The 27,666-nt window shown below is 36.8% G+C and overlaps 1 protein-coding gene across 4 annotated transcripts in view; it reads left to right on the top strand.

Annotated features, from left to right (window-relative positions):
- The window catches only part of TMTC2 (transmembrane O-mannosyltransferase targeting cadherins 2), a 417,736-nt gene that overhangs the window by 245,510 nt on the left and 144,560 nt on the right, over window positions 1-27,666 (top strand). For all 4 annotated transcript variants that reach the window (XM_025284384.2, XM_006054570.3, XM_044941876.1 and 1 more), the window contains 2 exons: window positions 26,766-26,851; window positions 27,350-27,534. In XM_025284384.2, the coding sequence (XP_025140169.1) occupies window positions 26,766-26,851; window positions 27,350-27,534 (271 nt within the window). The remainder of the gene's footprint in view (window positions 1-26,765; window positions 26,852-27,349; window positions 27,535-27,666) is intronic.

Below are 27,666 nucleotides of genomic sequence, written 5' to 3'. Positions count from 1 at the left end.
AAGTAGACAATCTGAATCAAAACCTTGGAAAAATTTGAAAACCACATTGAAGAATTTTCTCCCCCAAGGAATCAAGTTAGGGCATTTCATGAGTAAGTTCTATCAGATCTTTAATCAAATAGTATTTGTTGCACTAGTTATACTTCTCAGTTATTTTTGTGAAGCTAGATAAAATGGATAGTAAAAAGTCTGATGTAATTGAAAACCAAAAAAACAGAAGAGATGACAACAAAATGATGACAACAAAACTCAAAAACAAGAAGCAAACAAGCAAGAACAAATAACAGAATCACAGCAGGCCACTTAGACTTATGAATATACATGTAAATGGCAACCTACTCCAGTATTCTGGCCTGGAAAATTCCGTGGACAGAGGAGCCTGGTGGGCTATAGTCCATGGGGTCGCAAAGAGTCATGACTGAGCACATCAGTACAATATACATGTAAACATACCCTAAAATTAATATAATAGATGCAGTAGCATATTAAAGATTACAACACCACTTTCAAATGGGATTTAGTCTACGATTTATGGTGGAGTATTCAATACCACAATTCAATTGCTATGCTCTTTAAAAAGTCAGAAGAGGCAAAAAATTATGATCATCTCTAGAAGTGCTAGGAAAGGTTTTGATCAACATCTGCTTCAGTGAACAAGACATAAACTAGGAATAAATACTTCTGCAACATAATGATTATCTGTCTGAAGTTATAGAAATACCATATTTTATATTGAAATACAGTGGTCATTACTATTCAAATTCAGCTTCTTGAGGTAGTGGCAGTTTCTTATTGGTCATTACATCTCTCCATATCTACAGAAGTTCTAACTGTGTTTGTTGATTTTACCAATGATTTATGATATTCTTATCAGAGCAGAGGAGGTTACATTTATTACTAGAAGTGATAAGGTTAGCAATGGATATTAGGTAGCTGCATTTGTGGTTCTTTGAATGATTGTTTTGATCATTGTCACTGAACAATTCTGGACAACAAGAGCCTTCTTGAATAAGGTGTCTAGAGTTGTATTTTCTTAAAGTTTCAGAAGCAAATATATTTATGTTAGGGTTGATTCCTGTATTAGTTTCCCAGGGCTGCCACAATGAAGTACTGCAAATTAAGTGGTTTAAAATAATAGAAATGTATTGTGGCCCAGTTCTGGAGGCTAGCAGTACAAAGTGAAGCTGTCCACAGGGCATGGTCCCTCTGAAACCATTAGGGGAATCCTTCCTTCCCTCTTGCCTGTGGTTTGCTGGGATTCTTTGGAGTTCCCTGGCTCACAGCTGCATGCCTCCAATCTCTGCCTTTGTCATCACATGATGATCTCCCTGTGTGACTTTGCCTTTGCATCCACTTATAAGGATACCAGTCAGATTAGGGGCTCACTCTTGTTATCACATCACATCTGCAGTGACCCTTTTTCCAAGTAAGGTATTGAAAGTTACAACTTCAACACATCTTTTTTAGGAGAGAGAGAATTCAATCCATGATAGCTGCCTGTTGGGAGCTTTATTTTGAGGCAGAGTGACAGATTCTGTCCCCAGTGTCAAGCACAATGCCAAGCGCATGAGTTTTTAATGGGAGAGAGGGGTTAAGGGAAAGACTCCTTAACAAATCTAAAAATTTACATAGAACACGTTTATATATCTCATGATGCCAAGAGCTCTGTCTTCAGAGGCATTGATTTAGGAGGACAGAGCAATGGGGGAAATGTGGGGTGCAGAGCTGGCATCATACGTACAGTTCTAATGAGAGATTTGTTTGTTCAGGGTCAGGTTTTGAGGACCCTTGAGAGGTTAGAAAGATAAGAGATTACAAAATGAAAGTGGCGAGACTACCTGATAATGGGGTTGAGTCATTCCTTGAATCCTCATTGAAAATAAGGCGTGAGAAGGCTATGAAAGTGAGATCTGTAGAAATGAGGGGGGAAGTAAAGTGAAAAAGTGAAAGTTGCTCAGTCATGTCTCTTAACCTCACGGATTATACAGTCCATGGGATTTTTCAGGCCAGAATACTGGAGTGGGTAGCCGTTCCCTTCTCCAGGGGATCGTCCCAATCCAGGGATTGAACCCAGGTCTCCCACATTGCAGGCAGATTCTTTAACAGCTGATTGACTAGGGAAGCCCAAGAATAGTGGAGTGGGTAGCCTATGCCTTCTCCAGGGACCTTCCTGAGCCAGGAATTGAACTGGGGGCTCCTGCATTGCAGGCCAGTTCTTTACCAGCTGAGCTGTGCTGGTGAGACTACCTGATAATGGGGTTGAGTCATCCCTTGAATCCTCATTGAAAATAAGGCGTGAGAAGCCTATGAAAGTAAGATCTGTAGAAATGAGGTGGGGCATAACACTTGGCCAAATGGCTAGAGTTCAGGACAAGGTTTCCTGCCAATTTCCATGGATATGTGCATGTAAGGAATGGAGGGAGGTGCGCAGAGAATACCAGGGAAGTCGACAGGTCTCGCAAAAGAGAATTCAGGAGAGGCTATCAAACAGGAATGCCAGGAAGTGCTTGCCATATTTAATATCAGATGAATGGGACTGAGAGACTTTGGTCATATTCCAGTGGCTTGGAGTCATCAGACCTCTGGATACATGACTCGTCAGGCTCTTTAGTGATTCCTGGAAGAAGGTGAAACAGCTTGCAGGTACTTGCCTACTTCACATGGGAAGAACAAAACCTAACACTTATTATATACTTTGATTTTGTTTTAATTGATTATTTTACCACTTCATTTGTACTTGAATACAGTATGTTGTAGAACACTGAAACACTACTGAAAAATATGAGTAAAATATAAAAGTTATTATTGCATTCCTTACACATCTTATCTCCTTCTCTAGTACATATCTTTTTACTTTTTTCTATATGTAGTTATAACATGTAATTATATAAGCATAATTTTAACTTTTCCCCTGCATATGTGCATAACCGGTGACTTTTTACTCCTGAGTATATGTACAGATGTGTCATAATTTTCATTACTGCCTCTGATTATATTGTTTCAATTGGGTCTGTTACATAGACAGCATTAATAAATGTCCAGTAGGATGGTTTCAAGACTGTGTTGCTTGATTCTTCATTTCCCTAATTACCAGTGGAGTTTGTTTTGTTTATTAGCTGTTAGTAATTTTTCTGGAAATTAATTATTCAGAAATTATTATTCTTTTTTTTAATATCAAAAACATTTTGTATTGGAGTATAGCTGATTAAAAATGTGGTAGTTTAAGATAAATAGCGAAGGGACTCAGGCATACCTAATTCTCAGCCATTTACCTAGTTCTTGACTGAGATGTTTTTCTTGTTGATTTATAAGATTTAAGGTAAAAATAGGCCCCTCTGTTGCACAAATGTTTGTTCTGCAGATATTTTCTCCTAGTTTTTGCTTGTGTTTTTAATTTTCTTATGATAATCTATTGTACATAACTTGAGTCTCTCTCTCTCTGTATATATAAATAAATAAAATCCATAGACCCTTTCCTTTAAAGCCTCTGCATTTTGTCTCTATGAAGACCAGTCATAGGCTAATATTTTTAAAAGTTACTGTCCATTTTTAAATGTTTTTAGAATTATTTTTTTCTTCAGCTACTTAGTCTACCCTGAATATATGTTTTGTATTAAGGTGATTTCCCCCTCCCCCCAAAATGAAACATAATGTCCCCATAATAATTTATTAACTGCTTCTCACATAGGCCAAATTATATGTAAACAAAAGGTTGTTATGGGCTTTATTTTGGTCTTTTGATAACCTACACCAAGAACAGATTGTTTTATTTAATATAACTTCTGGTATATTTTATATTTTAAAAGGTAAGTTTCCCATTTTTGTTATTTATCTTCAAGCACTTCTTGATTATTCCTCTGGTTTTTTTTTTAATAGGAACTTATCATAGCCTTGTTAAATTGGATTAGAAGTCCATTTGGGCTTTTAGTTGATTTTCCAGTGACTATATGTTCAAGGGAGGTAAACTGACATTGTTCTACTCTTGAAGTATCCCTTCCAGATAAATGTATTTCTGTATTTATTTCAAATTTTAAATGTCCCATATTTAAAGTATTGTGTTTGGGAAAGTCTCACATGTTTGTTGATGATTTATTCTAATTTTTTTCTAAAAAGTATTTCTGCTAATGTGAATTATATTATTTTATTCCCACTCATTACAGTTTAAACTGGTTGTTCTGATTATTTAGGTTTTACTTTTTTCTAAAGATAACTGATTCCAAATTTTGTTGTTGCTCTATCATATGTCTGGGTTTTAGTTGAAAGTTCTTTCTTGGATTTTTCCCAAATGTTACATTCTTATTTGCTGGCAGGCCTTTGCACATACTATTTGTTTTGCCTGCAGCATTCTGTTTTCTCTTCTTATGACCTCTTTATACCCTACTCCCCATCGTTTTTGCCTGGCCTTATACTTTTACATACCTGTATACTTCTCTGGGAAGATTTCTTGATACTTTTCTTATTACCAGAATTGGAATATGGATAGTTGGTCCCAGATGTTACCATAGCAACTAATACTTGTTTCTTTTTAGTATGGATCATATTTCTATATTGGGCTTCCTAGGTGGTGCTAGTGGTAAAGAACCCACCTTCCAATGCAAAAAGATCCCCTGGAGGAGGAAATGGCAGCCCATTCAAATATTCTTACCTGGAGAATCTCATGGACAGAGGAGCCTAGCGGACTACAGCCCATAGGGTTGCAAAGAGTCGGATATGATCGAAGCAACTTAGCATGCACACGTGCATATTTACATGTATGTTACCATGTTTTTGTTAGTTACAGTGCAATCTCTGTAAGGCCAGGGGATGTTTAGGTAGCATTCCATCCCCAGTACCAAGTACCACGCCAAGCACATGAGCTTTAAATTGTGCACTAATCCATGGTGATTAAGAATCTAATGAATGACTTAAACTATGTATATATGGATTAATTAATGAGTTAATAAACTATTAAATAAGTTGATTAGTGAATTCACTGACTGAAAATAAACTAACAAAATGCAAGTTTGCTAGAAAACAGTCTCAGGTTTGTCAAGTATATCTAGTCAGTTCCCTTCTTTTCCCACTCATGTTACTAGTCACGTTCCCGTTTGACTCTTCGTATTGATTTATTCCACTACTTTTTCCATTATGTATACCTATGAAAAAGCCATGTCCAGAAAATGTAAGAGTAGTAAAATTACCTCACAGGTAACATGGTTATTGTATACATACTGAGGTGGGATAAAGATTCTGGAATATATCATCTGATGTCAAGATCTGACTTCTCATTTCCTTCCTCCCACCAAACCCAAAACATTTTCTTTATAACAAACATATAGAAAAAAAAACTTTTTTTAGAATTAATAAGAGAAAATAATTATATAATTGGATAACCAGCCAAAGGATGTTTCAGCACAACAAATTCTGATATCTTTGTTAATCAGATAAAACTCAAATAGTAAATAATAAAGCATTTACTTCTATTCTGATTTATTAAAACTGTGATGATGTTTCATGATTCCTAAAATAGAAATAATCTGTTTAAAATCCTACTTGAGATGTGTAAGTGGCTATACAATTGATTTTTATTTATAGAAATACATTATTTAAATATATCTTTCAGTAATTTTCAGTTCTAATTTGTAGAATTCCTATAGCATTAACCATCCCTACAGTAAAAGTGGATCAACTAAGGATATCAGTGTCGCCTTTATTGAAAATATTTTCAAAGTAAAAATTAGTAATTATTTGAAATTAGGGCAAATTAACCATGCTTGATGATTTCATCAACCATTTATATGCATTTGTGCATGTAAATTCTTGAGTATGTTTTAGCATTAAATTATCCACTTGAGTTTTGGATACTATACTATATGCTAGAGAATGTAGAATGCTATATACTACATTCAAGAAATGTGTCCAAGTCGTCTGTCCTGTCAAGATGGCAGGATAGATTAACACAAGAGAATAAATATATGATGACCTAGACATCTGTAGGATGGTAAAGAAGAAGTTAGAAATAATTTAATGGAGAAGCTAAATTATAATACATACAGACCGATTAAAAAAGACACACAGTGAAAAATTTTTCATTGCAGGTTTTATAGTGTAAAACATCATATGTGATTATTCAAAGTACAAATTATAGGTTACATGAAAGCTCATTTTACAGCTTTCAAAGTATCTAGTGGGTTTTTGCAAGTGGTTTTCAGGAAGAAGCTATCAGGTCAGGTGCCTGGGATACTTAGTTGCCTGGGGTGATCAGTCCCAGAGAAACCTACTTGTCTAATGAAAACACGCAGAAGTTTGGCAGGGTTATCCTGTAGAAGTAGTGTTTAGGTGGGATTCCCCCACTGTATTGTCACAGGAACTAGAAAGACTCAGTCGCTCAGTCCTGCCCGACTCTTTGAGACACCATGAACTGTAGCCCCCTAGGCTCCTCTTTCCATGGAATTCTCCAGGCAAGAATACTGTAATGGTAGCCATTCCCTTCTCCAGGATATAGTCCTGACCCAGGGATTGAACACAGGTCTCCCTCATTGCAGGCAGATTCCTTACCATCTGAGCCACCAGGAAAGCCCCACTCAGAGTCCAGTCAAATCATCATGGGAATCATTAATTTATTTGGTAAGCATATCTATCCAAGTGTTAAAAACTTTCAGTATATAAGAGTATCAGGCAAAAGAATATTGGATGAATTATAATGATATTAGTCCAGGACAGCTTGATGCTATGAAACCTCTTGACTGAAGTTCCTCCTTCCTTGGAAAGTGCTGGAATAAGTGCTATTGGCATTTACCTCTGTAAATCACACTTACAGACCTTTTTTTCTAAGTCACACTACCTTTCTTACATGCAGAATTTTGTATTGAATTCAGTTGTGTTAATATAATTAAACAGGTTATCACTTCATACCTGCTAACTTCAGAGCCATCTTATTTTTTTTTCCCCACAGTTCATTTTTGAATACCATTTCTCTGAATCATTGTGGCTTGATTTTACAGTTTAGCTTTCAAGGTAAAATCTATTTTCTTACCACTCTAAAATCTCCAATGCTTGTAATACCTATGTCAAACATCACTAATTTTCACACTTTTATGAGATATACTGAGCAATTATAAAGTTTGATTAATATGGATTATATTTTGAGTATGTTTATAGACATGAACCACTTCAATGGCAGAAAGGAAAAGTGAAAGTTGCTTAGTTGTGTCCAACTCTCTGCGACACAATGATAGACTATACAGTCCACGGAATTCTCCAGGCCAGAATGCTGGAGTGGGTAGCCTTTTCCTTCTCCAGGGGATCGTCCCAACCCAGGGATCAAACCAAAGTCTCCCACATTGCAGGCGGATTCTTTACCAGCTAAGCCCAAGAATAATGGAGTGGGTAGCTTTTCCCTACTCCAGGGGATCTTCCCAACCCAGGAATCAAACTGGGGTCTCCTGCTTTGGAGGAGCTATCAGGAAAGCCTAGAGGAGCTAAAGAACCTCCTGAGGAAGGTGAAAGAGGAGAGGGAAAAGCTGGCTTAAAACTCAGCATTCAAAAAATGAAGATGATGGTGTCTGATCCCTTCACTTCATGGCAAATAAGTAAGGAAAAAGTGGAAACAATGACAGATTTTATTTTCTTGGGCTCCAAAATCACTGTAGACAGTGACTGTGGCCACGGAATTAAAAGATATTTACTCTTTGGAAGAAAAGCTATCACAAACCTAGACAATGTATTAAAGAGCAGAAACATCACTTTGCCGACAAAGGTCCTTCTAGTCAAAGCTATGAGTTTCTCAGTGGTCATGTACGGATGTGAGAGCTGGACCATAAAGAAGGCTGAGCACTGAAGAATTGATGCTTTTAAACTGTGATGCTGGAGAAGATGCTTGAGAGTCCCTTGGACAGCAAGGAGATCAAACCAGTCAATCCTAAAGAAAATCAACCTTGAATATTCAATGGAGTTACTGATGCAGAAGCCGAAGCTTCATTTGGTCACCTGATGTGAAGAACTGACTCGTTGGAAAAGACCCTGATGTTGGGAAAGATTGAGAGTGTGAGAAGGGGGTGACAGAGGATGAAATGTTTGGATGGCATCACTGACTCAATGGGCATGAGTTTGAGCAAACTCAGGGAGATAGTGAAGGACAGGGAAGCTTGCTGTGCCGCCATCCATGGGGTTGCAAAGAGTTGAACATGGCTTAATGACTGAAGGGCTTCCCTGATAGCTCAGTTGGTAAAGAATCTGCCTGCAATGCAGGGGACCCTGGTTCGATTCCTCGATCAGGAATATCCGCTGGAGAAGGGATAGCCTACCCACTCCAGTATTCTTGGGCTTCCCTTGTGACTCAACTGGTAAAGAATCCGCTTGCAATGTGGGAGACCTGGGTTAGACCCCCTGGCTTGGGAAGATCCCCTGGAGAATGGAAAGATTACCCACTCCAGTTTTCTGGCCTGGAAAATTCCACTGACTGTATAGCCCATGGAGTCGCAAACAGTCGGACACGACTGAGCAGCTTTCACTAGGCAACTGAACAACAACAGCAAATAGTCATGAACACATATGCAATTTGTTTATTGGAAATAAGGTTTCAATCATTCATTCAACAAACATTAGAGCCCTCAGAGTGATAGATGTTGGATGATGAGAATAAACTGACAGTATAGTTTCTGTCCTCAAGTAGCTTGAAGTTTGGATTTAAAAATATGTTAATAAAGCAACATCTCTTCTAAGCAAGAGATGCTTGTATTATTATGAAAAGGCAAAGACAGCTCAGCTTGGAGCAAAAGGAAGAATAATAAAGAGAAAGAAAAGAGGAGTCAAACTATAAAGACACACGAAGAAGTTCATTTAGGAGGAAAATTGTACAGAATTGACTGTGTAAGTTTCAGATGACTGTTGGGCATCCACTAGGCAGCTAGAATGTGTTTCTACTACTCGTGAGAGCATTCTGAGGTAGAGGATGTAGACTTAGGAGTAATTATACAAGTGTGTGAGTTGAAACTAGAAATAATTGTGGAGGGTATGTGTGTGTGTATAATGTATGTATATATATATGGATAAAGGAAAGAAGGACCATGGATGGAATCCTGGGTAACATCAATATTAAAGGAGCTTGGTTTTGAAAGTGGAACCATAAAGTGTGCTCAAAGAAAAAGAGAGAAACCTAGGATGTTTGATGCCATTGAAGCTGATGTATAGGACAGCAAGAAGAGAGAAAATGGCCAAAAATCATGTACTGTAGAGAAGTATTTCTATGAGGATTTTGTGTCCCTTTGGAAGCAAAATACTGACATTAATCATGGGTCTAGAAACTGGGAAATATTATGCACTTCTGAATGCAGTAGAGGGTAACATTTTGTCTTCAAAAAACAACAGGATGTCCTGGAGAATAATTTTTTTCCTACAAAATGCATGGCCACAATGACCAAAGAATTGAAATTCACATAGGAACTCCTTAGGAGCTGGGGATATAATTTATTTATGTCTTTGTTTCTAGCGCATAGTGAAGTCCTTGACACCTCCTTGGTACTAACAAGTGCTTTTGGATAGGACTGAATTAAACCACTTATTATTTTACACTCATTTCATTATAGTGATGGATACTACACATCCTGGTGTTGATATCTAGGATTGCTTGCTGGAAGCAAAGAATGTTGCTAAATGTTGTTAAATGTTGCCCTCCCCATTGCAACCTAAAGTAAAATTGAGAGAAATCAGAATCTTTTTAAAAATAGGAGCCTGGCAACAGAAAGGAGGAGATTAAATCCTTCCTCTGTTTGTTTGTATTATAGGTTTTCTATTACGAATATAGTTTTAAAGTGGCACAGTGTGGGTCACGCTTTTGCATGTAGAAATATTCATTCAAAATTAACTGTGCAGAGAGAGTTAAACTATTTTCCATGTTGGAAAAATGATGAAAGATATTTTTCTGAAATCTCATTAAAACGGCCTTTAATTTTATAATCATTGTTTATCCAGAGCACTGTAGGTGCATTTGAAGACATATATTAGAAAGCCTATAAAAGAGGTTTATTAAGAGATTCATAATTGCATCCTGTTTTTTAGTGCCTCGTGTTTGGTTTAACTTTAAAACTGATTGAAAGTTGCTCAAATGGCCAGAAGCATTTTTGTTGTTGTAGTTCCTAAAATTATATTCACGTGGGCAGTGCTGGCTGATAGCAGGATTTCAAATAAATTAATTTTTAGTTTTCTCAGAAGGAGGTTTTACATCATGGGGAAAAAAAAAAAGTATCTTCCTCTTGTAGAAAAATGAACAGATGTGATTTTGTTATTTGTGTAGTTCCAGCCAGTCCTCTGCAGATTTACAATTACTGTGACTTAAGAATTATTTCCTAGACACACCAGGAAATACAGTAATCTTGTCTTCCATTTTATTTTTTTCTCTTACACAAAACTTAACTAATTTGGCCTTCATTTTGGGAGAAGTTGCTTCGTATGTTGGAGAAGTTTCTTAAAGTATAATTGAAGTTTTGAGGGAGACCATCTGGATATTAAGATGATGAATTTTAAAAATTAATATCTTGTCATCTGCTGCTTATTTTCATCTTGCATGCTATTCCTATAAATAGTGTACTAAATTATTACTGTGGCTAAATTATATTTCATATCACTCACTCCTTGCAATTCTTTGCTCCAAAGAATTACATGAGGCTCCCCAGCTGCCCTATTTAAATGGCAAAACCAATGCAATATTATAAAGTTAAAAAAAAAAAAACTGCAGCCCCTACACTGCTCTCACACTCCTATTCTCTTTTACTTAATTCTTTTTTTTTTTTTTAACATTTATCACCTTCTAGTGAACTTTATAAATTCCTATTTAGCTGTATATAGCAGTATTTAAATAAGTACAACTGTTAGTTCATTTTGTATATGTAAGCTTTATGTAATCTCCCTGAAGACAGAGTTTATATATGGCCTAAGTGCCTGGTATAGTGGTTAGCTCATAGCACAAGCTTGATAAATATGTGTTGGATGTGTATTTATATGTGCTGTCCATGATTTAGGTACATCCATTTTCCTTAAAGTCTTTGTGTGCGAAGGGTGTGTCATGGATTATTTTAGGGCCTTGCCTCCCTGCTTTTTCTTTCTTCCTCCATCCCTGTTTACCTCTGTAGAAGAATGAGTACTAAAAGATGCCCTTTTTCTTTACTCCTCCATTGCTTCCAATTACAGTGTCCCTACATTGACTTTCCCCAGGCACCCTTATTTGTGGAAGTGACTAGATAGGGGGTTGGATGAAAGGCAAGAAGGAGGCGTGTTCCCATCTTGCTGTTCTGATAATACGGAGAATAGAGTGAAGAAATACCCACCAGTCATCTAGAGAGGAAGACCCAGATCCAGCCAGGTCAGTGTAACCACATCTCATCTCCAGACTCAGAAAATGACAGGCAAGCACTTTGTTAAAGAATAGAAATTTCAGGTTAGGGGATTCATCTGAGCTACCCTGAAATCTAAAGGTATTTCAGTTTTTAATGCCATTTAGATTCTATGGATTGCCTTTGGTTTATTTGTTTTAATGATTGTGTGTGTGTGTGTGTGTATCCCCCGTATCTTTGCCTAACTGATGTAAAAATTCTCAGGAAGTTCTCTAAATCTTCAAAGATCAGATTTTGGAGTCGAAGCAAACCTGGGATGTAAAATGAGTACTCAGAAGTCTGAGTACTCAGTACTAGAATTGGAGAAGAGAGTGGAACTGTAATTATAAGCAACAACTGATATCAAAGAAAGATGAGTAAGATGGCCAATTTCTAGACTCTGCTCTAAAAAAAAAGTAATGGGAAGCATTCAAAGATGAGAAGTTTCTCTGAGCAGGGCCAGTACCTTTACAAAATATGAGGGTGGAATAAACAGAAAAGATGAGAATAAAAAGCAAGTGGTGCTGAAAGTATTCACCCATTTTCTCTTCATTGTGAACACCTCAATCCCCAACCTTCCGTCATTCCAACAAATCTTATGCTTCCCCACCAGTTCTTTTTCCCTGTCCTCAGCCACTAATTTGCCTCTAGCTCCCATTGCTAGAACCTGTAAACAATGACTCCTGCCACAAACAGATCCTTACTCTCCTGACCATTGAGTTGAGTGAAGGAATATGTCTTCTCATCACTAAAAGTAAACCTGAAAGATTAGTTTTAGGAACATTGTTATAAATGGTGTTTTGTTTTAATTCCTCAAGTACTTCAGGATAAGCCCCTGAGTGAATTGTTTCTAGGTTGTAAAATATATTCCAGGCCAAAAGAGATAGGCTAAAACTTTAATTTTTGGAACTCCTCTTGCTTATTCCTAAGTTAGAAACTACTGCTCTAACTGCTGCTGACCTAACACCAATTCCTGCTGGTCTGTGAGATACATGATACCTTTTCCCCTTTCATAATTTATTGCTTCAACATCAGACTTTTGTTAGAGCCCTGCTGTTAAGGGACAAAGAAAACACCCACTTTGTTGAACATTTATATTTAAAGTGAGTACATTGTACAAAATCTCTGTGTGCCTGTGGGAGCATCTCTATCCCACATTATAACAATATCTATGATGGAATCAGGGCCTGATTGTTTTCTGTTTTGGTAATATTTTTTTTGAGTGTGTTGATTCCTATGGAATTCACAAATGTTCATTATTTTTTTTTCCCCGGTGCCCTAACAAACTAGTTTAAGTTAGGTTTCCTTGTTCTGAACTTCCACCGTGCATCAGACGGCATCAGGGTACCCTGTACACAACTTTGTTACTGCTTTTTAAATTATCTCTCTTCCCTTCCAGTCATTAAAATCTCTATAATGGCCCTTTGAAGCTCTGTTTTGAATGAATGAATGAACAAATCAAGAATTTCATTACCTCAACTTTTATCAAGTAGGTCAGCCTTTGGTGTGTATGTATATCCCAGCTTGGGGTTCCTCAGCAGTGATTGTCCACCGTCCAACTAATAAATGTCTCTCCTTTAAAAAATGACATTATAATTAGTCATCCATGTTGCATAGCCCCAGTAAATAGCAGAGAATAAAAGGCAGTCTGTATATAGGTTAAAGTTCCATCCTTGGTAGTTACCTCTTTTAATTTGTGTTAGGTGTGTTTTTTCATTCTTAATTTTGCTTGTTTTAAATCACAAAATTCTCTTAAGAGGATGTGAGAATATTTGAAAGAGATTTGGCTATGATGCCAGAAAATAGACCTATTTGAATAGTATTGGTTTTTGTGAGAGAAAAGGAGAGAAAAGAGGGATACTTGTTTTTGTGGGGAGAAGAGGAGTAGAAAAGAGGGAAAAGTTTTGATTTTTAAAAAGTTGAACACTCGCCTTTGCATCATGGAGGCAGATTTGTGAAATACTAAGGGCAGGGGTTTGGGCATTAAACAGATTGGGATTCAAATTGCCCATTTATTGGTTGTGTGCTTGGTCAAATTGCTTAATTCTTATTCTTCATCTGCAAGATGAGGTTCTGATATCACCTGGTGTTGTAAGGATTAAATGAAGTCCCTGGAAACTCGATGTAATTGTATAATAATGAACGCTAAAGAGTTTGTTAGCTGTTGGTTTTATCCCATTTCTAACTGTACACAGCTCTATATTGCTTACACTCACTGGTAAGCATTTGAATTAAGAGGAATGGGTATTAAGCCCAAGAATAAGTTACACAGATCAAAGTCTCCAGAGAAACAGAACTGATTGTGTACATACTATAGTAAAGAGATATTGTAAGGCTTGACACATGCGATTATAGGGGTTGAAGTCCCACAATCTGTCCTCTGTAAGATGGAGACCCAGGAAGGTTGGTGGTGTGGTTGAATGACCTTGAGAGAGCCTGGTGTAAATTCTAGTCCGAGTCTGTAAGCCTGAGACCCAGGAGTGCTCAGGGAAGATCCCTGTCCCAGCCCAGGCAGAGAGGAAGAAATCTTCCCCTTCTCTTTTTGGTTCTAGTCAGACCTTCAATAGATTAAATAATGCCCACCCACAATGGGAAAGGCAATCTGCTTTACTTCATCTGCTGGATACATTGCTGATCTTCCTGAGACATCCTCACAGATGCACTCAGAAATAATGTTTAGGGACTTCCCTGGTGATCCTGTGGCTAAGACTCAACACTCCCATTGTAGCAGGCCTGGGGTCCATCCCTGGTCAGGGAACTAGATCCCACATATTACAGCTAAGACCTGACATAGCCAAAGAAATAAACATTAAAAAAAAAAAAAAGTTTAACTAGATTTCTGAGCTCCCTATGATTCAGTGAAATTGACACATGAAATTAACTATCACAAGTGTATTGGTTACAATGCACTTCTTGGTGAAGTTGATTTGGTATTGGAGGCTGTAGTTTATCCACTTTTGAGGCAAGTCTGAGATATTTATATATTGGGGTTGGCATGTACAAATACAGAAAGAGAGAAGAGAAATTTGTTGGTATAGAAAATAAAAAAGCACTGGGTATATGAGCAGGAGAGAGAGGGCAATTATTAATGGTTAAACTAAGAACAGGTATGTATTCCCAGTCTGCCACTGTGGAGTCATGGAAAGACACTGTGATTTGAAGCCTGGCAGTTTTGAACTTAAGTCTCATCTTGAAGCTTTGCAATTATATTACCATGGGCAAGCTGTTTAACTTTTCTCTCTGATGTTTTCACATCTCTAAAGTGAAACAAGTAATAATAGTTTCAGTTGCTGATTTTAAGTATGAAAAGAAATAATATGGAAAACACTATCATAAAGCCATCCAGCATAATTCTTTTTCACTTCCTATTAAGTAGTTTTTTTAACTAGGAAAGTATATTCACACCTATTATTATTGTATGACAGGCAGAGGAAAATATAGCCTTAATTATGTATTCAGAAGACATGTATAAAGTAAATTATGCATATATTAATATACAATATAGTCTGCGAATCTTATATCCAACAATAATTAACTAAGTAGATTTGAGTAACAATTCTGATTTGGTTCCTTATTTGTAAAATGGGGATTATACCCTTATAGGTTTATTAAGGGAATTACACAAGATAATAATTGTGAAGCATTTTGTTCAGGACCTGTTACAGAACAGAAATGGACTTATATGGGTAAATGTTTAATTAGCTTTCACAGTCCAAGTTTTAAATCAGAAGTATCTTTGTAATGAATGCTCCATTTACCTGAGTCTTCATCTGTTTTTCAGACATGTTACTATAGTGAGACTATATTTCTCTTTCTATAGACCCTAGGCAAAAACTTAATTTCAAAATAAAAAAGGTAAAATCTACAACTTATTCATTTTCCTAATATAAATTGATGGAGTTTTTAGTAATACATTAGAAAAATAAAAACAATTTTTTTGTGGATGCTTACTGCCCCATATTTGATAGGTTAGAATAAAAAATAATTACCTTTAGGAAATAGGATGTCATTATTATACTTCATTCAGTTGGCAAAGCTTATATAAAATCAAATTTAGAACAAATAAACAGATCTGTGTCAAAAGAAAGATATCAGAGAGGAGGCTTAACCTGTATTCACTGAAACTGGGTTGCTTGGCAGTTCTGTGACACTTGGAAGTGATATCCAGTGAAACGGGGTTCAGCTTTGGGGAGGCATGTAATAGAGTTATGTGTGCACATCTGTCTGTCTAGTTCCTGTCACATGGTTGTCTTTTTCTCCATCTCCATTCTTCTTCATGTAATAAAAATACAGAGCAGGGAAACGACATGCTCATTACCCTGTTTAGTGGGATTTAACCTTTTCAAGAGGTGACATCTTTTGATTTTGCTCAGAGTACATATAGTATATAGTAATCGTTTATAATAACCTAGCAATAGTTTAAAATAAATATCCAAATAATTTGTGCTTTTTGTAGCACACATATTATTATTCTAATAAATTGAAATCGTATCTTTTAAGTAAAAAGTTAACTTTTTATATTCCCTTTCTCTCTTGGTACTTTTCTATCCAAAATTCTCTTTGTAAAAATGTTATTTTTACCTATTATATTGAAACAGTTTAATTTAGAAAAGAAAGAAAAGGAGAGAAGGAAAGTTTGGTTTTTTTGAGGAAAAAAAATATGAGTAGGGAGAAATATTTTGCTCGGTCTTCAATAAAAAGTCTGTTATCCTAGGGTGACCTGAAAGCTGTAGACATGCCATGTGAGACCAGAATATTATATAACTTTGTCTCTGAAGTCTCCCATGGAATGCAGATTCAGTCACTTAGATCTCACTGAATCTTCTGAGAAGAAAATTATACCTGTTTTTGTTTCACTTGATAATTCCTATGAGTTTCCACTTTTTAGTTATTTCGGGATTGAGGGGATTAATTAAAATGTTTTTATATAAAAATGCTACTAATGCATTACTCTTTTGGGCAAAGAGTGATAACTCTTACCATTCTGATGTCTGGGCATTTAATTTAAGAGTTCCTATTTCATGCACCTGTTATGCTCTTGAATTATTTAAGTTTAATTGAATATTTTAATTGCACATTTCATACTTGGCAGTTGCCTCACCTGGTTATCACTCAAAACCAGACAACCCATGCTTTGTATTCATTCAAATATAATTAAAATAAGTTTTCCTTAAATTTTTCTATGAGAGCCATACTAGATATTAAATATTTTATAAATAGAAAAAAAGAAAACATAAATGAAACAATACATGTGCTTCTTTTATCAGTAGAGAACAGATAAGAAAGTTAGTGATAAGAAATCCCAAATAACATTAGCTTAAACTAGCTAAAATTGTATTTTCAGTTTAGAGAAGTCCAGAGGTATGCAGTCCTGTGTTGTAGGAAATTTTCATACAGGGCTCAGTTTCCTGGACTCCCTTCAGTTTCCTGTCTACTGTCCTCAGAACAGGGCCTCCACCTGTTCCAACAAGACGGAGGAAGGATAAGGCAGAACACGCTCCCTCTTCTTTAAGAACTTTTCCTAGAGGTGCTCAGCTTTTACTTCACTGGACAGAATTCAGTCACATGACCAAGGCTACTGTACCAACTGATTCTGATTCTTTGTGTATATTTAGTGGCTTGTGCATACTAGGTGCTTAATTTCTAAATTCTTGTATCATTCTAAACCTGGCATTACTGCAGTTAATTCAAGCTGTAGTAACTTACTTTATTTACAGCTTCTGTTTTTAAAAAGGACTTTTGAGTTTCATTCCATTTACTGCTGGGATAATCACTTGAGATTTTTGCCTGATGTCTATTTAATCAAGAAAGATTTGGGAGTGTTTGTGTGTTATGAGTTTAACAGGCTATTAATTATCACTTCTGTCTGTTAATAGAGATTAACAATTTATTTTTCCAAATATCTTATTTGAACATAGCCTAAAACTAGGCATTAATCTTGGAATAACAGAAGAAATGCAACTGTAATATCATTTCACAATTAAATTATATAAAATCTCATTCTTTGAGTCCTTAACTAACTTAGGAAATTTGATTAAGTAATTTGGATTAATGCAAAGTTTGACTATGATGCCAAGCCAATGCTAATAAACTGCAGTTGGGAAATTTCAAAGGCATGAATCCTTTAGGAAAATATTGAACATCCGAAACATATATGTCTATATCTTAGGAAAGAAATCTTAGTTACAAAGTACCTACATCTATTAAAGTATAATAAAATAAAATAAAATTCAGAAGAAAAGGCTCAATTCAAAACGAACATAATGTTTTTGTTGGTAATTTGACCTTCAGTTTAGTTCAGTCGCTCAGTCGTGTCCAACCCTTTGTGACCCCAGGAATTGCAGCCCGCCAGGCCTCCCTGTCCATCACCAGCTCCCGGAGTTCATCCAAACCCATGTCCATTGAGTTGGTGATGCCATCCAGCCATCTCATCCTCTGTTGTCCCCTTCTCCTCCTGCCCCCAATCCCTCCCAGCATCAGGGTCTTTTCCAATGAGTCAACTGTTCGCATGAAGTGGCCAAAGTACTGGAGTTTCAGCTTCAGCAGCATTCCTTCCAAAGAAATCCCAGGGTTGGTCTCCTTTAGGATGAACTGGTTGTATCTCCTTGCAGTCCAAGGGACTCTCAAGAGTCTTCTCCAACACCACAGTTCAAAAGCATCAATTCTTTGGCGCTCAGCTTTCTTCACAGTCCAACTCTCACATTCATACATGAGCACTGGAAAAACCATAGCCTTGACTAGATGGATGTTTGTTGGCAAAGTAATGTCTCTGCTTTTTAATATGGTATCTAGTTTGGTCATAACTTTCCTTCCAAGGAGTAAGCATCTTTTAATTTCATGGCTGCAATCACCATCTGCAGTGATTTTGCAGCCCCCCAAAATAAAGTCTGACACTGTTTCCACTGTTTCCGCATTTATTTGCCATGAAGTGATGAGACTAGATGCCATGATCTTAGGTTTCTGAATATTGAGCTTTAAGCCAACTTCTTCACTCTCCTCTTTCACTTTCATCAAGAGGCTTTTGAGTTCCTCTTCACTTTCTGCCATAAGCATGGTGTCATCTGCATATCTGAGGTTATTGATATTTTAGGGATTATAAATTATTTTGTCATCCATTGCTATAAACATTAAGCTATCTGCTATATGTATTTATTTTTTGGCTTCTTATCTTTTTTTTTAACTTTTTAGTTTGATTAACAATGTTGTGGTAGTTTCAGATGAAAAAAGAAGGGACTTGTAGCCATATACATACATGTGTCCATTCTCTGTCAAACTCGCCTCCCATCTAGGCTGCCACAGAACATTGAGCAGTGTTCGATGTAAGCTATTTTTTTTTATTTTATTTTATTTTTAAACTTTACAATATTGTATTGGTTCTGCCATATATCGAAATCACAGATTAATAGCCTGGAGACAAGGATTGAGAAGATGCAGGAAAGGTTTAACAAGGACCTAGAAGAAATAAAAAAGAGTCAATATATAATGAATAATGCAATAAATGAAATCAAAAACACTCTGGAGGCAACAAATAGTAGAATAACAGAGGCAGAACATAGGATTAGTGAATTAGAAGATAGAATGGTAGAAATAAATGAATCAGAGAGGAAAAAAGAAAAACGAATTAAAAGAAATGAGGACAATCTCAGAGACCTCCAGGACAATATTAAACGCTACAACATTCGAAGCTATCTATTTTGATGACTAAGAATTCTTGCCCAGGGAGTAGCAAACAACTTATTACTGAAATATTTTTAATAATATGATCTTAATTTTAATTTGCCTTAGCTTTTCAGTTTCCAGAAAGTTTCCTACATAGATAGTCATTTAATTTCCATGAAACTTGCCATTACTGCTGCTGGTAGATGAAAATGCTGCCCTCTGTAACTCTGGTTTTTATAAGCATAGTGGGCTTGATCTGTCTGGAACTCCATTCCCTGCACGCTTGCTTTCTGTAGATATTTTATCTGGCCTGTCATCATGGAAAGGTATCCCTTTTGTGGGTTTCCAGAATACTTTACATTTCATTTACACTGTATTGTGAGTGTTTGTTCATATGGCTTCACCATGAAATAGCTCATTCAAAAAATATTGATCTATGCTTGGTAATCTTATTCTCAGTATTTAGTATGTTGTAGGAGTGCCATAAATTATGTTGTGATGAAACTGAAAAAAGAAAGCTACTGTTCTTTGTTGTTGTTTTTCCTTCACTAAGTTGTCTCCAACTATTTTCAAGCCCATGGACTGCAGCACACCAGGTTTCCATGTCCTTCGCTGTCTCCAGGAGTTTGCTTAAACTCATGTCCATTGAATCGGTGATGCCATTCAATCATCTCATCCTCTGTTGTCCTCTTCTGCCCTTAATCTTTCCAAGCGTCAGAGTCTTTTCCAGTGAGTTGGTTCTTTGCATCAGTGGCCAAAGTATTTGAGTTTCAGCTTCAGCACCAATCCTTCCAATGAATATTCCGGGTTGATTTCCTTTATGATTGACTGGCTTGATCTCCTTGCAGTTCAAGGGACTGTCAAGAGTCTTCACCAACACTACAGTTTGAAAGCATCAGTTTTTTTGTGCTCAGCCTTCTTTATGGTCCAACTCTCACATGTGTACATGACTACTGGAAAAAAAAAATAACTTTGACTAGATGGATCTTTGTCAGCTAAGTGGTGTCTCTGCTTTTTAATATGCTGTCTGGGTTTGTCATAGCTTTTTTTTCAAGGAGCAAGCATCTTTTAATTTTGTGGCTGCAGTCACTATCCACAGTGATTTTGGAGCCCAAGAAAATAAATTCTGTCACTGTTTCCACTAATTCCCCATCTATTTGCCATCAAGTAATGGAACCAGATGCCAAGAGCTTAGTTTTTTGAATGTTGAGTTTTAAGCCAGCTTTTTTACTCTCGTCTTTCACCCTCATCAAGAGGCTCTTTAGTTCCTCTTTACTTTCTGCCATTAGAGTGGAACTTCTGTGTATCTGAGGATGTTGGTATTTCTCCCGGCATTCTTGATTCTAGCTTGTGATTCATCCAGCCTGCATTTCACATTATGGACTCTGCATGTAAGTTAAATGAGCAGGGTGACAATACACAGCCTTGTCGTACTCATTTCCCAATTTTGAACCAGTCCATTATTCCATGTCCGGTTCTAATTGTTGCTTCTTGACTTGCATACAAGTTTGTCAGGATGCAGATAAGGTGATCTGGTATTCCCAACTCTTTAAGAATTTTCTGTTTTACTACTTTTTAGTATTTCCCTGGTCTTAACAGTTCACAGCACTATGTCAACCACATCCTGTTTCACCCACGGTCTGTGTTAAGTGTCCGCTTCACTCAATGCAATACATATTTTTGAAAAGTATACTTTTCTTCTGCTAATGTGCTTTATTAATACCAACTTTGAACAAGTCAGATTTCAACCATTTTAAAGACCTTTGTTTGAACCTGAGGCAAAATGTAGCTTTTCTTGAAGATTTCTTTGTGTTGACAGTTCTATATTGAGGGCAACTTTCTATTAATACCAAGAGGCACTGACATTTTGTTTGACTGTATTGACTGTGGTGGGGAATGGCATGCTTTAAAAAATGAGAAAATGTATTCTTCTGTATTTTTATATGAAAAGTCAGTAGAAATGATGGTGAAGTTTTAATTTAAAAAATAATTTATTCCCTGTATTTTGCCTTTTTACAATCTATGTTCTTTATATAGTTCATGTATGTGATTATCAAATACATGAGGACCCTTTGTTCTAAAGAAATGCGTAGCAGTTAGTACATATGAAATACTAAATGTCGTTTCTTAACCTAAGCACTATTGGCATTTGGGTCCAGAGATGTCTTTGCTTTGAGGTGACTGTCTTCTCACATGTTTACATTTTTAATGGCATACCTGACCTCTGCCCACGGGATGCTAATAGCATCCACCAGTTGTGACAGACGTACACGTTTCCAGACGTTGCCTGGTGTCCCCTGGGTGACAGTCATTCCTGAGTGAGAAGCACTGTGCTAAAAAAAAGAAGTGTTCCCCTTCTGTCTCTGTCAATATGTAGAATCAGCCGGAGATCGTATGCCTATTTATACTCACTGTTTGTTTTTAACTATGTCCAATCCACTGTTACCATGGATTTGACTGGTTTTCATTTATCAAATGTCTAGAGTCTTGTGATTTTTTAAAAAAGGATATTTAGACAAAGATGGGGTTGTTGGGGGAGACTAGGGTAATGATGGGCAAAACTTACTCAAGAAAAAGAAAGTCTCCAGCCTTAATGGTAATTCCTAGAACATGAGCAAAATCAGGTTAACAAAATGCTGAAACATTTTAAGACAGGACATTTTGTTGTTTTTTTCCTTTAAGTAAAGTGGTCTTTAGTCTAGGTATTAGAGTGAATAGTACTTTGTATATCCAGTTGTGTTTTCTTCCTTCAACTATAACAAGTATTCTTTCTCTTTCTCCAATTTGTATCTTCACTGACTGCTTTATTCCAGTGACTGTCGTTCTGAAAGATAAGTCATTTGGGGGAAAATATGAGACGTAATATATTTCAACCTATTAAAACACACTATAATATATCCACTTACACATAAAGGTGTGTGCCACTACTTATTAGAGATCAGCAACATTTTTTCAATTTCTCACCCAAAAGACACTTTGCTGCTAAGTTACCCCAGTCGTGTCCAACTCTGTGCGACCCCATAGATGGCAGCCCACCAACTCCCCCATCCCTGGGATTCTCCAGGCAAGAATACTGGACTGGGTTGCCATTTCCTTCTCCAGTGCATGAAAGTGAAAGTGAAGTCGCTGAGTCATGTCCGACTCTTAGCTACCCCATGGACTGCAGCCTACCGGGCTCCTCCATCCATGGGATTTTCTAGGCAAGAGTGCTGGAGTGGGGTGCCTTTGCCTTCTCCAAAAGACACTTTAAGTTTACATTAATGTATAGCATAGGCCAGTTTCCTTAATTGCTAAGCAACTTCATATAATATAAGTAAAACTATTTTTTACTAGATTCTGGTTTGATGGTATATTAAAATGTATTGTTGTTTTTAATGTACTACATCGAAACTTAAGGACTTTATTGATATGATCAGCATGTAAACAAATTGTGTCATCTATTTTTAAACAGCTGTGGAAAAGCCTTTGCTATGAATGCTGTATTAAAATACAGATGCTCCTTTATAATCTGACAGCTGGGCTTGAATTGTGGGACACTTCTTGCTAGTGGTGTGTCCTTTAATAATGTTGCTAAATTTTTCTTACCCCAAGTCCATCATCTGTAAAATGGAGCTAGTATAATATCCTGTCTCACAATATTATTGATGAGTAATAATTAAATTAATATATGTAAATGTAAAGTATTGTATATAACATCATAAGTGCCAAGTAAGTTTAGCTCTTTCTTTTACCATGACTTACATGATGTGAAGGATTTCTATCCCACTGTCCAGTCTTCAGTAAAATAAGGAATGGGTTCAGTAAATGTGGAAAACAGCAGGAACAGAGTATCATGGTTAACTGACCCAGAATTGACAAAATGGCAGTTTGAGTCCTTTTCAGTGCATAAGTTCAAGTTCACATTATACAAAATCTGGAGAATTTTAGAGCAAATGAAATCATAATCCAGAACCCATGCATCTAGAATTGAATTATCTTCTTCTCTCTCTCCTTTTTTACTTTCAGAAAGAGCATGGGATTTATTGTCAGAGAAACTATGTTCTGGTCCTGCCTTTTCCTCTTATTAACCAGAAAACCTAAAGTTTAGTTGGTAGATTCTCTGTGGACCTCTTTTCCTGTGTAACATGGGGCTGATGATGATACCTTTTATTGCTGGCTAACTACTGCTTACTTTCAACTCTCTGCCAGTGGCACTTGGGCTCCATGAGTCTTCCCTTGTCCATTCCTGAACTAGAGTGGTGTTACTCCTCTGTCCTCCATCATAGTAATTTCCACACCATTTATTTTCTCATCTGTCTCCCTGACTAGATAGCACATCCACAGGCAAGTGCATTTGCCTTGTTCATATTTGCAGCAGGTGCACTAGGCTATAGTTGATGCTCAGCTAAATCCTTAGCCATAAAACACTGGTCACTAGAGGTGTCTAACTTGGACTCACTCCATTGCTAATTTATTCAGATATACAGAGGGTGATGCTCTCTAATTCAAAGAGTTACTTTATATATAATCCTGGTGACTTGCTACTACATCACTGTGTGTGACTAGTTTTCTCCAAAGAATGAGGCAGGCTGGACAGGATTGTCTAGGAGTGGTTATCATGTAGTATTTTATGAGTTGGAAAATGACACGACTGTAATACATCAGCATCAGGGAGCCCATGAGGCTTAATACATCATTTTCAAGGTTTATGGGCTTTAGGCACATTTTCAAAGATACGCGCTCGTCACCTCATGTTCTTTCTGTCTAGCCTAACAGCATATTTGCCCTTTAGAAATGTAATTTAATGCAGACTAATTAGTGGGCAATTGCGGTTATTTAGGTGACAGGAAAGATAAAAGGGCTCTGCTAGATCTATAAAAGTGAACCTTGAAGGGCCACAGTGAAGAGCCTTAGAAAAAAGAACTGGTAGGCTTTGGCGACTTCTTTAAACCTGGGCTTGTGAGAGTGAGTGAAAAGTCAAGAGTGATAGCCAGGTTCCTGATTTTAGGCAGTGGCATGAATGATGGTGCTGATTGCTGAGGGAAGATTTTTTTCTTCATCTATCTCATTTATCTCTTTATATAATTTTAAGTGGGAGATATTGCTATTGGGTTTTGGATATATTGGTTTTGAAATTCCAGCAAGCACCTAGATTGACGTGGCTGAGTAAGGTGCTGGATTTTCAACAGATCTGGATGTCAGTAGAGAAATCACTGTTTTAGAATTGAGAACAGTCAGCATATGAGCTGGATGTTTGCATGTCATCATGCAGAGACTGTGCTTATCAAGAAAAGGAGGAAAAGACAACAATCTGTGAATTATCAACCTCTTTTTAAAAAATATATGAATAAAGATGTGCTTTTCTTCATACTCTGAAGTTTCAGGGATATAGAACTAAGGAAGTCCAGCTTTCCAGAAGCTAAGGAAACACAGAGTTTCAGGAAGGAAAATGGGTTTAATAGTCACAAATGCTACAGTTGAGTAGGGCGTTCATATAGGCAAACTCTTTGGGGAGTTTAATTGTTAGTGGAAATTTGATAATGACATTTCAGCTGAATTCTAGGAAAGAGCCTAGATTGGATTTAGGGGTAAATGGGATTAGAGTCATTGGACATGCACACCACAGACCATTATGAAAGAAAAATCTGACTTTGGAGGGAAGCATGACAGTAAGAAGTAAAGAGCTGGATGCAGGAATGATAAGGTGGTAAGGTTTTATCTTCTCCCCTCTGCTAAGAGGCAAACAAACATTTTTGTAGTCTTGAGGGAAAGGAAATTGCATTAGTGAAAAAGATTGAAGATACTGGATAAGGAGGGGCTCATGGGAGAACTTGAATTCCTAAAGAAAGTGGGAAGACTTGGGTTAAGATAAATTTCTCCTTTGATGACATTAGCTTTTTATCAGAGAAGAAGTGCCTCTTTATCTGAACCTCAAAGTAAAGACACTTAAGATTGTAAATAAGTTTCTGAAATGAGATAATATATATGAGCTTAGTTAATTGGAAAACCTTTTGTCTAAATTATTTTTATAAAGGATATTATTTTTTGTGGAAAGTATGTAAGTGTTCTTTCTCTTTATCAATTTTACTTGCTTTTAAAGACAACTGAACATTTTCACAGACTCTTGAATACTGCAGGAAGCTTTGTTTTCCCTTGTACCCGGCAGCAGCAAAGTGTACTTAACAGCAAAGCTTATCAATTTTGTAATCAAATTGTTGCTCTAAAGTTTTAATAGATATGTACATTTCTGTGAATATGTAACTCTTAATATGATTTGAAGTGGTTTCATCTATTCACAAGGCTCTTTTAACAATAGAAATAATGAGGTTAATCTATGCTAATAAAACAAGTGAACCAACTTTAATTTCAAAATGATTTACTTCATTATTTTTTAATCATGCCCATTAAATAATAAGCTGAGTATTTAAACATACCCTACAAAATGATAAGTTTTTACCAGTAGGCTTCTCATTTTTCAAACCTCCATTTTACTGCCTTTTGAAGACCTCAGGAGCTGGCAAGTGGAATCTGCAGTTTGAGGCTGCAGTTTGATGACAGGTCCAAGAGAGGTGCCAAACGTCTCTAAGACACTTGCTGATTTTAAGAAAGCAAAGACAGGTCACAGAGCCGTTTACGAGAGCTTTCAGAACTTAGTTCCAGGTCCCTGACACTATTTTCACAGACATAATAGTAATTGATTCTCACTTTGGTCATGAGGGCAGGGTCTGGAAGTGCTGGGATAATCCATGTGGCTAGTCACTGCCGAAGCAGCCTCCTAGGGAGGCGCATGGACTCTGAGTGTCTGTAGACAAAAGCACGTCTCTCAACGGTTGGCTGAAGTTTGCTCACTGCTCTGAAATTCAAGCTTATTTGCCCAAAGCCAAATAATAAAGAAGTAACTAGGTTATGGCCTTCAGTCTGTGTTCTTTGATGGAATCTGGTTAGATTCTGACTCCATCCTGTTGACCCGGGTTACCAGTTGCTTTTTGGGCAATTGTGGGTCAGTATTTCCCAAACAGTAGGGCCAGTGGGAGAGGCATCTTAAGTTTAAATGTGTGTGTGTCTATATATATATATATAGTTCAGTTTTAAATATATATATATATATATAGAGAGAGAGAGAGAGAGAGAGAGAGAGAGAGAGAGAAAGAGAGAGAGAGAGAGAGTTCAGTTGCTAAGTTGTATCCGGACTCTTAGCAACCCCACGGACTGCAGCACACCAGGTCTCCCTGTCCCTTACTATCTCCTGCAGTTTGCCTAAGTTCATGTCCATTGAGTTGATGATGATATCCAACCATCTTATCCTCTGCCACCCTCTTCTCCTTCTGCCTTCAGTCTTTCCTAGCAGCAGGGTCTTTTGCAGTGAGTTGGCTCTATGCATCAGGTGGCCAAAGTATTGGAGCTTCAGCTTAGGGCTTTAGACAAGTTTGTTTTCTAAAATAATGGAAAACTGTGCATGTTCCGAGGAGAAATGCAAGTGGTTGGTAATTCTAGTGGGAGAGAAAAGACTGCTGGGAAGGGGAAAGTTCAGTGAGGAGTAAAGGGCTTTTAAAAAATACTTCTTAATACTTTCTAATGCAACGTAAATGCAACTGATACCTCTCCAAACATTTTCTTTCCTGAGGAATCATTTCCTTCTATTCAGAATTTATTTTTATAGTACCAGGTCATTTTTATGACTCCATTAACCATTTTTATTTTTGAAATAAAAAATGAAAATTTGTGGGTTTATGTATACTAATACTGTCTTGTCTCCAAATTTCTGTTTTCCTCATGCAGAGGGTTACTTCTACAAGAGAACAGCAGGTTTGCAGAAGCACTACATTATTATAAATTGGCGATTGGGAGCAGGCCTACACTGGCTTGTAAGTGATATTCAAATCCTTTTAAAATCTCTCTTTCTTTCCCCATGAAAATGGTGACCTAAAGCCTCATGGGTTAAAAAACATGATACTTCTATTTGTGAATACTTTCCAGTCAAATTAAGAGCCTTTAACAATTACATCTCTCAATTTTAATGTTTTGGTGTCTGATTATCATTTTGATACATTAAGAAACATGCAGCTTTTATTCATCTAGTTTCTAAGCTCAAAATATTCTGATACTTTGAAGGCAGAAACTATATATATATAAAGTAGTGTGTGTATGTGTGTGTGTGTATGTGTATATGTGTGTGTATATATATATATGTGATACCTGTACTTTGTACTACGTTATTGTTAATTTGTATGTTTGTTCCCTGGAGGTTCATTTCTTGGTTTTCTTTTAATGCATAAAAATGAAGTTGAAGTAAAAATAGCTTTATTGTTTCTACAGTGTACATCATCTTCTCTCATTTATATCTCCACTTTTTTACCCTTCAGCTGCATATTTAAACACAGGTATTATTCTAATGAACCAAGGAAAGACAGAAGAAGCGCGACGCACATTCCTGAAGTGTTCTGAGATCCCTGATGAAAACCTAAAGGACCCTCATGCCCACAAGAGCTCGGTCACCAGCTGTCTGTACAACCTGGGGAAACTCTATCATGAGCAGGGACACTATGAGGTCAGGCCAGAACCTCTCTGCCCTGTTACTCCACCTTGTTCTGATCTGGTCTCAATGACTTCTACCTGTGATCTCATTGTAGGAACACTGATAATTTAAGAACTGATATTTTAACACAGTGATAATTTAAGA

This window comes from Bubalus bubalis, chromosome 4 (genome assembly GCF_019923935.1).
Source record: "Bubalus bubalis isolate 160015118507 breed Murrah chromosome 4, NDDB_SH_1, whole genome shotgun sequence".
In the NCBI taxonomy this organism is placed as follows: domain Eukaryota; kingdom Metazoa; phylum Chordata; class Mammalia; order Artiodactyla; family Bovidae; genus Bubalus; species Bubalus bubalis.
This window is presented reverse-complemented; position numbering and strand designations above follow the sequence as displayed.